This window comes from Rhincodon typus, chromosome 1 (genome assembly GCF_021869965.1).
Source record: "Rhincodon typus isolate 14 chromosome 1, sRhiTyp1.1, whole genome shotgun sequence".
NCBI lineage: Eukaryota > Metazoa > Chordata > Chondrichthyes > Orectolobiformes > Rhincodontidae > Rhincodon > Rhincodon typus.
This window is the reverse complement of record NC_063332.1, coordinates 119,697,239-119,711,552: the sequence shown is the minus strand read 5'-3', so window position 1 is coordinate 119,711,552 and position 14,314 is coordinate 119,697,239. Positions and strand designations below refer to the sequence as shown.

The following is a 14,314-nucleotide window of genomic DNA, read 5'->3' as shown; positions in this document are numbered from 1 at the left end:
TGAGCTAAGGCTTGAATGCACCAAGGTTAAATTGGTGGTGTTTGTGTCTGTGTCAGGTACATTTCAACCTGATTTTGCCTTCACTTAAATTTCCTGTATGGCTAGGACCTGGCAGTTGGATCCTAAAAATATGCATGAATTCTGCCAATGTCATGTTATGCATGCAGACTAAATACTTTTCCTCAGCATTCAAAGGATTACTATAATTGAACGTCTCATCATGAACATGAACGGGAAGTCACTATTGATCAGAAATTTAGCTTGAAATTCCACATAATTTTATTTTGCCTATCAGAGCAGGTCAATTGCTATGAATTCCACAGAATGTATCTCATCTTCCAACTCACCCCAGAGCCTGCCTACCAACTGCAGGGTACAAGTTACAAGTATGATGGAATATTCTCCAATTGACTGGATGAGTGCAGTTCCAAAAACCCTCAAGAAGCCTGCTCGATTGGCACTCCGTCCATCAGCTTAAATGTGGGAATAGCAATGCCTGCAAGTTTACCTGTAAGCCATAGAAATGGACTTAGAAATATATCAGTGTTCATTCACTGTCACAGAGTTAATATCCTGGAACTTATTCCCTAACAGCATTAAGGAAGGACTCTGATAAAGTGTCATCTAGGCTCGAAACATTAGCTTTCTCTCTCTCCATTGATGCTGCCTGACCCACTGATTTCTAGCACTTTTTTTTGTTTTCAAGCATCCTCCTCATTTGCACTGCATAAGTTTGACATGGCAACTTACTACATTCTCAAGGGCAGTTAGGAGTCAGAAATAAAACTAATCTTGCCTCCTATACTCACATCCTACAAATGAAATAAGCTAAATAAATAGCATTTCCTGCCAATCACACTATGTCAAAAACAGAACAGGTCTCAGTAAGGGCAACCGCTCAAAAGAAATACAAAAATATTGGAATAAGACAACAGAAACTGACAGTTTCCTTATCTGCATGAAAATCTGATGGTAATTTGAAGAGTTTGCAGAAAATTGATGTGAAACTTGGAATTGGGATGTCAGTTTTATGAGTGGAATTGCATTTAGGCAAAACAATCACGACTCTGTGAAAGAGAAAGGACATTTGGGTATTTTACACTCACCCAAAGATCTTCAATCTTTTAAGCAAGCAATTGATTAGTGTTCAGATTAAATTGTTCCTGAACAATTTAAGAAATTTAAAGCCCACACGTGCGCATCGAGGGTATGTTACCATATACTGATCAGAGAAGAATATTGGTTAATTTTTCATTCTGTAACCACAGGTAGTTATGTAAATTGTGCTGTCCAAAGGAGGCTCAACTAATTCAATGAAGTCCAGGGTTTGAACAAGTGTTAAGTTGAGGTAGTATGCCTGAATTACAGTGGAAAAAATCTGAACTAGCCAAACAAATTCTGAGATCAGTGCTAAACTTCTCTTAATATGACATGCAAGCACAGAGATGCTTCAAGTTAATAACCTTAAATATTTTGCAATCATTTGCTAAAATATTGCTAATTTTTTGCCAATTATTTTAAAATCCTGAAGCTCTAACAAAGCAACATGTGCAATTACAGTTCAAACTACTAATAATCTTGCAAGAATATATAATTAATCTTGAATTAAAAGAAATAATGCTATCAGAAACATTTTAGAAATATTTATTATTAGGTGTTACAGCATCACCAGTTGATAATTCACAGCAGGGTACATTACTTTGGCTCTGAATCAATTGTTTTACTGAAAAAAAAATTATGAATTTGGAAAGCTTGTATGCCTGATAAACGTTGTTGTATGTAGCATTTTACTGTAAAATCATGAAAATCATCATGTCTTAGTTTGCAGATTAAAGGTTAAATAATCTCTTTCAAAGCTTCTCTGCCTCAGAATTTATTTACACTGAATCATTTAACCATAAGACCACAGTATCAAAAAATACAAGTAAAAATATCTGTAAAAGTATCCCCAGCTTGTTTATATAAAGATCTTTGTAAAACCCAAATTTTATTAAGCGTACATATGTGGTCCCATCAGCCTTTTTTGATTACTTTGAAATTTCTTAATAAAACCGCTCAAACTGTTTTAGATTGTTGTAGTTGTATGCAAATACCCACAGCTCTGAAATGTTTATAAACTGACTAAAGTAAAGATGAAATAGCAAAGAGATGGCATAGACATCACTACTTGAAATGACAATTTCAGAAATAGTGGCAAAGAAACGCAAACAACTAAGTAAGCAATTTAGTTTCAGTGAAACGGAATACACTCTGGAAAGATCCAGTAGTAGTTTGGGAAAGAACAATGTACTCAAACAATTTTAAGTGCCTCAGAAGAAACTGAAAAACAAGAAAAAAAGCCTTGAATCTCAGTATGGGCTAACTCTTGACTGATAAGTGTGTGAGGCAGATTTATTAATTTGCCATATGTAATCAATAAATGTACATTGAAATCATTCTATATGATGTTAGTATTTTCATTAATATATTTGCATGAAACTCTTTCTCCTCCACTTTACATTTAAGATTAAAATAAGTTAACATCAACAGACGTAAGAATTTCAATGAACATACTAACAAGGTTGCTAATATCAAATAGTCTCATTTCAATATTCAGGAAAGAAATAAGGGAAAAATACAATTGGAACTGAAAATCATCTTTTTCCTGCAAATGTACTTCTAAAATGTGATAAATGTTGTGACTTTAGTTAGATTTGCTATTTTTATTAGGAATAATAACATTATAATTCAAATGGTAGTTCTCAAAAGGCCATACAAGGTACAAGGTACAAATGCAAATGTTCTCCAACACCGCATATTCACAAAAATGGGTATTTCTAAAGGCAGAATACTCTACTTTTTATTATCAGAGACACCATGGATCAAGAAGTTGCTAGTAATCTTATCAGTGCAGAATCTTTCATTTTTGAATAATTAAAAAAAATATTTTTTTTTAAACCATTAATCTTTTCATGAAGCTTTTGGTTCTTCTAGCTGCCCTTCAGATTCAATACTGATTGGCTTAAACCATTAAGCTCATTTTTGTACCTCAGTTGATCCATTTACAAAAAAATCAGATCATTAAACCTCCATAGTGACATTTAGCAACAACTGATAAAGTCCATATGTGTATTGCATCACCTATTAACACACCTAAAGGAGTGCCTTTCTTACAATTTGAAACTTCTAAGGATGATCTCACTGAGGTGCCATTATGCCATAACGGATTAAACCAACCTAATGAATACGGGCTGCCATTTTGAAGCACTCGATACATGTCACTGTGCCATGTGACTGATGCCCCTGAGCTGTGATCTCAAACCATCCAGTTCTAGTTGGCCTTCAGTGCTTTTCTGGTGCTGTTGCTCAAATAGGCCCCATGGAAAAACTGGCAGAAGAGGACAAAGTAGCTGAGGTACATGAGGGAGGACCAGACAACGTTGTGCATGTGTGATGGGCACTGACCCTGCTGCATCCACTCATACACCAAATAGTTAACAACACAGCCCAGTACCATCTGGGTGATCTGTGTCATGGTGATGAACATAGCAAACTTGCGTGAGACTCTGAAGCCAGCTGCCCGTACAGCGTAATAGGAGTACATGACAGCATGCACACCATAGTTCATCGTCATGAACCACCCTCCTCCAGCCACCATGTCTTTGTAAGAATACCAGGAGTAAAGAAGTACGGTAATATGGTGGTACCAGTGTAGGAAAATGAGCTTCTGCTTCCGCAATATAATGAAGAACGTGTCTCCTATAAAGGAAAGAGAAACACTTTTGTAAATAAAGCTAATTTCAGTGTGTAAACCTTGTTTCTATTTGTGTAAGCAGTTACGCTATGCTGATTAAAGTGCATTAAAAACACTTACTCCAGGAATGCTTTAGCTATCTTTTAGCTTATTTAAATGCATTATAATTCACTATCAACCACCAACATTTACTGTTTCAAGCAGCTTTAAGAATTGATTACTTAATATTCGTTCAGCACAACACTCAATCCTTCCAAGTCCTGTTTTTGCAGAAATACAATAATTGAAGATAGTCCTTTAATTAAAAGTACTAACATAGCATTTTTAAAATTTTACAGTTGATTATTATAGTTGTTTGAAAGGACAGAACTCGAGTATTGCTGTTCATCTTACACTCATTAGGACAATTCACAAAAATACCAATTTAAAGGTGAAAATCACATTTTATACTTATGACAGGTAAAATTGCGATTGATTAGCAAGTGGACTCTGATTGGTAGAGGTGCTGCTATGGAGAAAGCATCAGCCAATGATGACTGACAGTTAACTCCCAAGCTTTGTTGAAATGTTAAACTAGGCAGATTGATTTTGATTGGTCCATTCACTGCCCTAAGAAACGAACCAGCAAATGGCTATTATCTATTTTACTGTTTTGAAATTATACCTCATACTGAACATACACCTTGATGCATTTAGTCTTTAGAAATGTACTTCTTTCTTAAATATATTCAGTGACATAGCCTCTGCTATCTTATGTGGTACAGAATTCCATAGTCTCACCATTCTGAGTTAAGAAATTTTTCATCTCAGTCCTAAATGGTCTACCCTTTATCCTGAGACCCTGAACCCTTGTTCCAGACTCCCTGCCCCAGGGAGAACATCTTTCCTGCACCAGTTTACCTAGCTCTACTAAAATTATTCATGCTTCAATGAGAAGCAGTCTCATTCCTCTAAACTCAAGTGAATACAGGCCTTGTTGATTCAATCTCTCCTCATACAACAAACCTTTTGTCCCAGGAATCAGCTTGGTGGACTCCCTAAATGTCAAGTATATCTTTTCTTAGGCAAGGAGATCAAAACTGCACTTAATACTCCAGGTGTGGTCTTACCAAAGCCCTGAACAGCTGCAGCAAAGCATCTTTGCTCTTGTATTTAAAGCCCCTTCCAATGAAGGCCAAGATACCATTTATCTGGCAGTATGATGTTGACATAGGGCAAGCTTCATTGCATAAGCATCAACACAGTACCAAAGCCAAGATGTCAAGACAAGGCAAAAGATTTGCAACCAACCTCAGCCAGAAGGGTCAAGGAATTGATTTATTTCAGTTTATCCTGTGGTCCCCAGCACCACAGATGTCAATTCAATCTACTTCAAATGAAACTGGGAAATAGATAAGCACACTGGATGCAGCAAAGGCTGTAGATACGTACGAAATACCAGGGATAATTCTGATGAGCCATATTCCAGACCTAGCTGTGCTCCTAGCCAATCTGTTCCAGCCCATCTGTAACAACGGCAGCTAGGTGACAAGGTGAAAAATAGTCTAGTCATGCCCTCAGAACAAGAGTCACAAAAAATTAAATCCATCTGATCAATGACCAATCAGTCAAAGAGTTAGAAAGCATCATCGAAAGTGCGATCAACACTTAAACTGTATCAAGCTGCTCACTGAAAATGAGGTAGCATGGGGGTTGGCAGAGAATCCTTTTCAGAAAGGATGTCCGTCGGGGGCGGGCCAGCGGCTTGCAAGTATGTGTCAATAGTGAGTAGGGGTTTGCATGGGAACATACGGGGGCAATTAGGTAAGCATATATGTGGACACATACAAGATCAAGAATGAAATATCAGCTGGCACGCTGAGCTTGAAGAAAAAGGTGGATTTACAAAAAATTGCAAAAGACGGCATGTTTCAGCAGAACTTGAAAGCTTGACACCAGTATTACCATCACTTGTCAGAATGATCCTCTAGAAGCCAACTCAAGTCCAAAAGTAAGGAAAGCTTAGGCTATTGTAATTTGGATTTCGGTGGCTGTACGTGGATATATGACTGGAAACATGCTTGTTTAAGATTTCCTAAAAAAATTATCATTAATAAAGTTTTTAATGAAGATTTGGACAGATGTTGGAAACAAACCAATGGCAGAATCAGAAGGTTTTGAGGTGATTTGTTTTTGTTTCTGATTTTTAGCATCCACTATTTTTTGGTATTTTTGTTTAGAATTTCTAAACTTCTTTTAAGTAATGGGAATGCTCATTTCAGTTACATGAAAAATCAGAGAACTGTCAAAACCTGCAAAGTATTGTGCCTTTGGAGGATGTTTAAGGACTGGTTAAAAAGGCGTCCCTGGGTGTGATAGAAATATTATTGAGTACATGCCACCCAGGGTTGGGGTGGTGGGCTGAAGTAAAATTTGATGCCAATTCATGGCCATTCAAGGTCTCATCCAGTAAAACCTCTCAAGCCTAGTGGCTGGCCAAGCAGACTGAATTTTAAAAATGGCTTTTCTTGTGAAGGCTGCTACTCCTCCTCTAGCTCTTAATTTTAGCAGCTCATTGCAATCTGTAGCATGCTAATGTAATTGTCATCTTTTAAAAGAAAAGATCAGTGGATTCTGGGTAACCCAACATGGAGGTCAGGAAAAAGTTGTGGCCGTAGGAGCTGCTCCTATTTTGAGGAATTTTCAGCGTTGGAGCCTCATTCTAGGAGCAGTAATTACTGTTTTTTAGGCTGTTGCATTGTTTTGGAACTTTGGCAGAAAAAAAAAGTCAAAACAATGGCACTTTAAAAGGTAGAAGAGAGACAAAGGTAGCGGCCACATAGGAAGCGAATCAAATGGAGAAGTAAGCCCACACTGCTGTCTCACCCAGCAGTGAATGTGCACAGCTGACTGCCTCTACTGTTTGATTTCAAGTATCTCTGGACATCAGAGTCTGTCTAAGAAAAATAAACAAACAGCAAAATTCACAACAAAAATAGAAGTTGCTAGAAAAGCTCAGCAGGTCTGGCAGCATCTGTGCAGAAAAATCCAAGTTAACATTCCAGGTCTGGTGATCCTTTCTCAGAACTGATGACGACTAGGAAAATGTCAGTTTATATGCGGTAGATAGGGTGGGGGTAGGGGGGTAAGAAGTAAACGATAGGTGGGGATAGAGCCCAAAGAAAGAGAGAAAGAGCAGTTAGATAGACAAAGTAGTTGATACTAATCTGGTTAGGAGGGTGAACAGCTGTTAATGGGGACTGTTACTGACTAACAATAGGTTGTGTGTAACAGCAGACTATGTGATAACAAAGCCTGGTATGTGGGGTAGGGAGCTAGGACATGGGAGAGTTTAGGCCCTAAAATTATTGAACTCAATATTGAGTTTGGAGGGCTGCAGGGTCCCCAAGCGGAACATGAGGTGTTGCTCTTCTAGCTTGCGCTGGAACACTGCAGCAAGCCCAAGACAGATGTCAGCCAGGGAATAGGGTGGTGTATTAAAGTGGCAGGCAATTAGAAGCTCAGGTTCTTCACTGCAGGTAGAACGCAGATGTTCTCCAAAGCAATCACCCAGTCTACACTTTGATTCCTCCATGTTCAGGAGACCACATTGTGAGCAGCAAATGCAGTAGACTAGATTCTGGGAAGTGCCGGTGAAGTGCTTTTTCCCCTGAAGGTATGTTTGGACCCTTGGATACTGGGGAGGGAGGTGGTAAATAGGTGAGTGTTACACCTTCAGCGGATGCAAGGGAAGGTGCCATGGCGCTGTGCGGGATGGTGGGGGTGAAGGAAGAGTGGACCTGGGTGTCTGAGAGGGAACAGTCCCTGAGGAAGGCGGACAAGGGAGGGGAGGGAAGTATGTATTTGATGGTGGCATCTCGCTGGAGGTGGCAGAAATGGTGTCTGATGATTTTCTGGATGTGGATGCTGGTGGAATGATAGGTAAGGACAAGAGGAACCCTGTGGCTGTTGCAGGAGGGATGAGAGGAGGTGAGGGTGGAAGTGCGGGAGATGGGTCGGACCCGGTTGAGGGCTCTGTCAACAACGGTGCTGGGGAATCCTCAGTTGAGGAAGAAGGTGGACATTTCGGAGGCTGTCTTGTTGAAGTTGGCCTCATCTGAGTATATGCAACGGAGACAGAGGAACTGAGAGAATAGAAAAGAGCCTTCATAGGAAGCAGAGTGGGAGTATGTATAGTCCAGGTAGTTGTAGGAGTTGGTGAGTTTATAGTGGATATTAGTGGCTAGTCTACTCCCAGAAATGGAAACAGATGTCAAGGAGGGGAAGGGAAGAATCAGAGACAGACCAGGTGAAAGTGTGGGCAGGGTGGAAATTAGAAGTGAAATCGATGAACCTTTTCAATTCCGGATGAAAGGGGGAAGCGGCACCAATGATATCATCGATATATCAGAGAAAGAGTTGTGGCTAGGGACCGGAATGGGACTGGAACAAGGAATAGTCCATGTACCCCACGAAGAGACAGGCAAATCTGGGGCCCATGCAGGCACCCGTGGCCAACCCTCTTACCTGACGAAAATGAGAGGAGTTAAAAGAAAAGTTGTTGAGGGTGAGGACGAGCTCGGCCAAGCAGAGGGTGATGGTTGGTGGGGACAGGTCAGGCCTTTGCTTCAGGAAGAAGCGGACAGCCTTGACACCAACCTGCTGGGGGATGGGTGTTTAAAGGGATTGTACGTCCATAATAAAGAGGTGGCGGCTGGAGCCTGCAAACTGGAAATTCTGAAACTAGTGTGAAGCGTCAGAGGAATCACGGTTGTACATGGCTAGGGACTGGACCAGGGGACAGAAGACTGAATCAAGGTAGGAAGGAATGAGGTCTGTGGGGCAGGAGCAGGCTGAGACAATGGGTCTGCCCGGGCAGTCCTGTTTGTGGATTTTTGGAAGGAGGTAGAAGTGAGCTGTGCAGGCTGGGGGAACTATTAGCTTAGAGGCAGTGGGGGGTAGATCACCAGATGAAATGAGGTCAGTTATCATGGTTGATACAATGGCCTGATGTGCCTAGTGGGGTCTTGTTTGGGGGAAGATAGGGGGAGGCATCTGAGAGCTGGCACTCAGCCTTTGCAATGTAGATGTCAGTCTGCCAGACTACACAGCACCACCCTTATTGGAAGGCTTAATAACAAAGTCAGGGTTGGATGTAACTTCATAGCAGACCTTGGAGAAACCTGTGTGGGGAAGCTCACAGCAGGGCAGCAACTAAGTGGCTAGCTTTAAAGTGTAACCATACTGTTCTTCTTTTGTAAATCTACAATAGTGAGTAGAGGGGATTGGTTTCTGATTACATGTTGTTATGGAGATCTGTCTCTTGATTAAACTTTAAAAATATAAAAACATAGACACTAAGCTGGACTGCAGCAGTATTTTTAGAGCAATAAGACTGTACTATTTTCTGGGTCTGTAGTTTGTTAAGGTGCAAAGATGGCCTTTCGTAGAGTGATGTGCTCTTCTGTTAGACGTGGGAGATTAGGGAGAGTTTCCATGTTACTGATGATTATGTCTGCAGGATCACATCAATAGGTTGGAGCAGCAGTTAAAGGCAATGAGCAATTTACAGGGGCCATGGGTGTGATGGATGGCAGTTGCAAGAAAACCAAACAGTCAGGTGGACCTCCAGGAAAGGTAGAAGAGGGAAGCAGGTCATGCAGCTGTCTCCTATGGCTATCCACATCTCAAACAAGTATGCTATTTTGGAAAACGTAGAGAGTGATGAATTCTCAGGGGAATGTAGCACTGACAGCCAGGTTTCTGGTACTGAAACTGGTTCTAATGTAATGAGGGGTATGTCAGGTTCCAAGCAATCAATTATGATAGGTGACTCTCTAGTCAGAGGCACAAACAGATTCTGCGGCTGACAATGAGACATCAGAATGGTGTGTTGCCTCCCTGATGCCTGAATCAATGGTACCTTGCAGTGTGCTGAATATTCTCAATGGGGAGGGGGACCAGCAGGAGGGTACTGTACACACTGGAGCCAATGACAGAGGAAGAAAAAAGGATGAAGTTCTGAGGAGAGAATATAGGAAGTTAGGCAGGAATTTAAAAAGGAAGTCCTTGAGGGTAGTAATATCTGGATTACTCCTGGTGCCACTAGCTAGTGAGGATAGGAATAGATGAATAGAGCAGATGAGTGCATGTCTGACGAGATGGTGCAAGGGAGAAGGATTCCTATTTTTGGATCATGGAAACTCTTCTGGGGTAGAAGTGACATGTATAAGGACAGATTGCACCCGAATTGGAAAGGGACTAATGTATTGGGAGGGGGAGATTTGCCAGAGCTGCTCAGGAGCTGCTGGGGTTGTGGTTGTTGCGGCGGTGGTGGAGGTGGGGGGGCGTGGGTAGGGGGGTTGCGGGGGTGGGTGGTGTGGCGCGGGGAAAGAGTCCCACAGGGAGACAGTGAGGAAACAGATCAGTCTGACATTGGTACAGTTGGGAAAGGAATGAGTCAAATAGTCAGGACAGGCAGGCACAAAGCTGACAACGAGGTAGGACTGTTAAATTAAACTGCATTTATTTCAATGCAAGAGGCCAAAGGTAAGGCAGCCAAACTCAGGGCACGGTTGGGAGCATGGGACTGGGATATCCTTGCAATTACAGAGATGTGGCTCAGGGATGGACAGGACTGGCACCTTAAATGTTCCAGGGTATGGATGCTAAAGGAAGGATTGAAAAGGGGGCAAAAGAGAAGGGGGAGTGGCATTTTTGATTACAGATAACATTGCAGCTGTATTTAGGGAGGATATGCCTGGGAATATGTTCAGGGAAGTTATTTGGGTGGAACTATGAAATAAGAAAGGCATGATCACCTTATTGCGATTATACTATAGACCCTCCCCCTCAATAGTCACCAAGAAATTGAGTAAAAAAATTGTAAGGAGATCTCAGTTATCTGCAAGAATAACAGGGTGGTTGTGGTAAGGGATTTTAACTTTCCAATCATAGACTGAGATTGCCATAGTGTTAAGGGCTTGGGTGGAGTGGAATTTGTTAAGCGTGTGCAGGAAAATTTTCTGATTCAATATGTGGATGTACCTATTAGAGAAGGTGCAAAACTTAACCTACTCTTGGGAAGTAAGGCAATAGCCAGTGACCATAATTTTATTAGTTTTAGTTTTAAAATATTGATGGAAAAGGATAGACCATATCTAAAGTTAAAGTTCTAAACTGGAGGAAAGCCAATTTTGATGGTATTAAGCGAGCACTTTCAAAAGTTGACTGGGGACGGATGTTGGCAGGTAAAGGGATGGCTGGAAGATGGGAAGCCTTCAAAATGAGATAACAAGAGTATGTCCCTGTTAGGGTGAAGGGCAAGGCTGGTAGATGTAGGGAATGCTGAATGACTGGGGAAATTGAGGCTTTGGTCAAGAATAAGAAGAAAGCATGTCAGGTGTGGACAGCAGACATTGAGTGAATCTCTAGAAGAGTATAAAGGCAGAAGGACTATACTTAAGGAGGAAATCAGGGCAGAAAAGGGGATATGAGATAGCATTGGCAAACAGAATTAAGGAGAATCCAAAGGGATTCTACAAATACGTTGAAGACAAAAGGGTAACTAGGGAGGGATAGGGCACCTTAAAGATTACCACGGCCACCTTTGTGTGGAACCACAGGAGATGGGGGAGAAACTAAATGAGTATTTTGCATCAATGTTTACTGTGGAGGATGATATGGAAGATAGAGAATGTGGGGAAATAAATAGTAACATCTTGAAAAATGTCCATAAAACAGAAGTAAGAGAAAACACAGTGCTGGAGGAACACAGCAGGCCAGGCAGCATCAGAGGAACAGGAAGGCTGACGTTTTCGGTCGGGACCCTTCTTCAGAAATGGCTGGTTTTCCGGAGGGAGGAGGACAACTTCAAGGTGGGCATCCTTGGAAGAAGCTTCGCAGTAGGGTTATATCTCAGTCAGAGATAGCAAGAACTGCAGATGCAGGAGTCAGAGATAACACAGTGTGGAGCTAGAGGATCAGAGCAGGCCAGACAGCATCAGAGGAGCAGGAAAGTTGACGTTTCGGTTCGGGACCCTTCTTCAGAAATGGCTTAATTTAATGAAATCTTTGAAGAGAAAGTTGAACTTCTTATTGGTTGGGCTGGACATCACCTCTTATAAAAACTTTAGACTGGTGATTGCTTAAACTAAGAATCTCCCAGAATTTTTTCCTTCAAATTGGCCTTAAATTTTATAGCTGGTTTCTTGATTCTCCCAAGAGATCACATTGCTTTGCCTGAGTAGGAAGTATTGCGATACACAAGCCTTCACAACTGTGTTCAGACAGGCTAGATTGACCAGGTGTCTCTGTCTGTAATTGTTCATTTGTGTTCACATCATAAGAGGATAAAAATATTCTGGAAGCTGGAAGAAAGAATTTCAAAATTTTTAGTTGACATAATATCTTCAAGTATTGTGAACTATGGAGGTGAACAGAGATAAGCTTCAAAAGAACAAGGACAGGCTGATGGAATGGGGTGACACATGGCAGATAAAATTTATCCAAAATGAACTTCATGACTTTGTGCCATTTCACTTGCCTTAACCCATAACATTGCACATTAAGTAATGTTTCTATTTAAATAATCATCCAAAGTGAAAGCTTCAAATGAATCTGCTTCCACACACTTCCATGAAGTGCATTCCAGACCTGAACCATTCACTGTATTAAAAAGACTTTTCTCATATCACAATTGCTTCCCCTGCTCTCTACACTTGCTCTGCCACCCTCAGTGAGCTAAATACAAATATATCCTGCATCTCACTTAGAACTGTACCCCTTATTTTATATGGTCTGTCCAAGTTCTTCTTCCCAAAAAGCAACACCTTACATGTTCCAGCATCGAAACTTATCTGATACCTTCACATCAATCCACCAACATGTCTCAGTCCTTTTCAAATTCTACAGACAAGGGTCTCAACAATGGCCACTAGGGAACTCCACTATGAACAGTCCTCCAGCCAGAAGAATATCCATTTACCATATTACTGTTTTTAATCACTCAGCCGATTTCATATCCACTTTGCTACTTTCCTTTTTATTTCATGAGCTTTAATTTTTCCCACATCTGTTGTGTGGTACTGTATTAAATGCCTTCTGGAAGTCCATATACATCACACTAACAGCATTACACTTATTTAACCTCTGTCACCTCTTCAAAACACTCCAGCAAGTTAGTTAAACTCAGTTTCTGTTTTACAAGTCTATCCTGACTCTTCTCAACTAGCCCACCATTTTCCATGTGACTACTAATTCTATTCCAAAGAAATGTATCTAGAAACTTCCCCACCACCAAAGTTAAAGTTCCTCATTATAGTTAGTCTATGATATCTCCTCATCTCTGTAATTTCCCTGCATCCTTCCTACTGGTCGGTGGCAACAGATCACACCAAGCAATATAATTGCAACCCTTTTCTTCCTTAGCTTTAGCCAAATTGATTCTGTCCTTGAAACTCTGAATCTGCTTTCTCTAGCACTGCAAAGGGCTCCTTAACCAATACTTTTTTTTACATTTAACCTACTTTTCTAATCAACCTGTGCAGAGATGATATTACACACTCTCTGGAGCAGTTGAAGCTTGAACCTGGGTGCCTCAGTCCAGGGGTAGGGATACTACCACTATGCCTCAAGTGGGTCTGGAAAAATGGCAGTTCCCAGGCTTTACGCCCCTTCTCTCACAGTGGGAAGGGGCAGCAGGAATCTTCTAGACAAGTAACAAATACCTATACCTAGGAATATTTAACACCCAGCCTTGCCCTTTCTTGAGTCATGTCTCTGTTATTGCCACAATATTAGATATCCCCATGGCAATCTGCATTTGTTTTTACTATACAACCGTGCATTCATATACACGCACAGTAACATTGATTTAGAATTCATTACTTTCTCCTTCTTTCCGACTTCACCAATTAACTTACTATTTTCTGTCTGTCTCAAGTACTTTTTGAACTTTGGTATTCTTCTGATATTTTCTCTTGGTTCCCACAATCCTGCCAAGTTAGGTTAAAGGCCTACTGACAGCTTGAGAAAAATGACCCAAAAGGAACTTCTGCAGGTGCCATCTTCCCTCAAGCCAGTCCCAGTGTTCCAAGAATCTAAAGCCCTCCATCCTGTACCATTTTACCAGCCACACATTCATCTGCCTTCTCCTTTATTTCTGTGCAAGTGACACAAAAGAATAATCCAGAGATCAAACCATTTGAGGTCCTAATTGCTAATTTATTACACAGCTTCCTAAATTCTGATTCCTACCCAAGCAGTTGGTACCATATGGACTACAATCTCTGGCTGTTCATCCTCCGCAACATGAATGTCCTGCTGCAAATATTGGCACCAGGGAGACAACATACCAGCCTGGAATCAAATGTATGCCCCAGAAATGTCTGTTTGCTCCCTTAATTAGTGAATCCACTATCACTATTGCTCTTCCTATCTGCTTCCTACCCCTGCTGCACAGCCAACTCATTTATGGTGCCACAGACATGGTTCTGACTGCACTCTCTTGAGTAACCAGTGTTTTTGTCAGCTTCAAAAACAGAAAACCAATTTGTGAGCCAGGCCCCAGGACTGCCTACTTCTCTTCGACTGCTTGGCAGT

General features: G+C 41.1%; 1 protein-coding gene across 2 annotated transcripts in view; it reads right to left on the bottom strand.

Annotated features, from left to right (window-relative positions):
• Positions 1–1,628: 1,628 nt before the first annotated feature.
• LOC109929563 (elongation of very long chain fatty acids protein 6-like) overlaps positions 1,629–14,314 on the bottom strand; it is a 117,013-nt gene continuing 104,327 nt past the window's right edge. For both annotated transcript variants that reach the window (XM_020529222.2, XM_048604851.1), the window contains exon 4: positions 1,629–3,738. In XM_020529222.2, the coding sequence (XP_020384811.1) occupies positions 3,311–3,738 (428 nt within the window). In that variant the 3' untranslated portion in view covers positions 1,629–3,310. The remainder of the gene's footprint in view (positions 3,739–14,314) is intronic.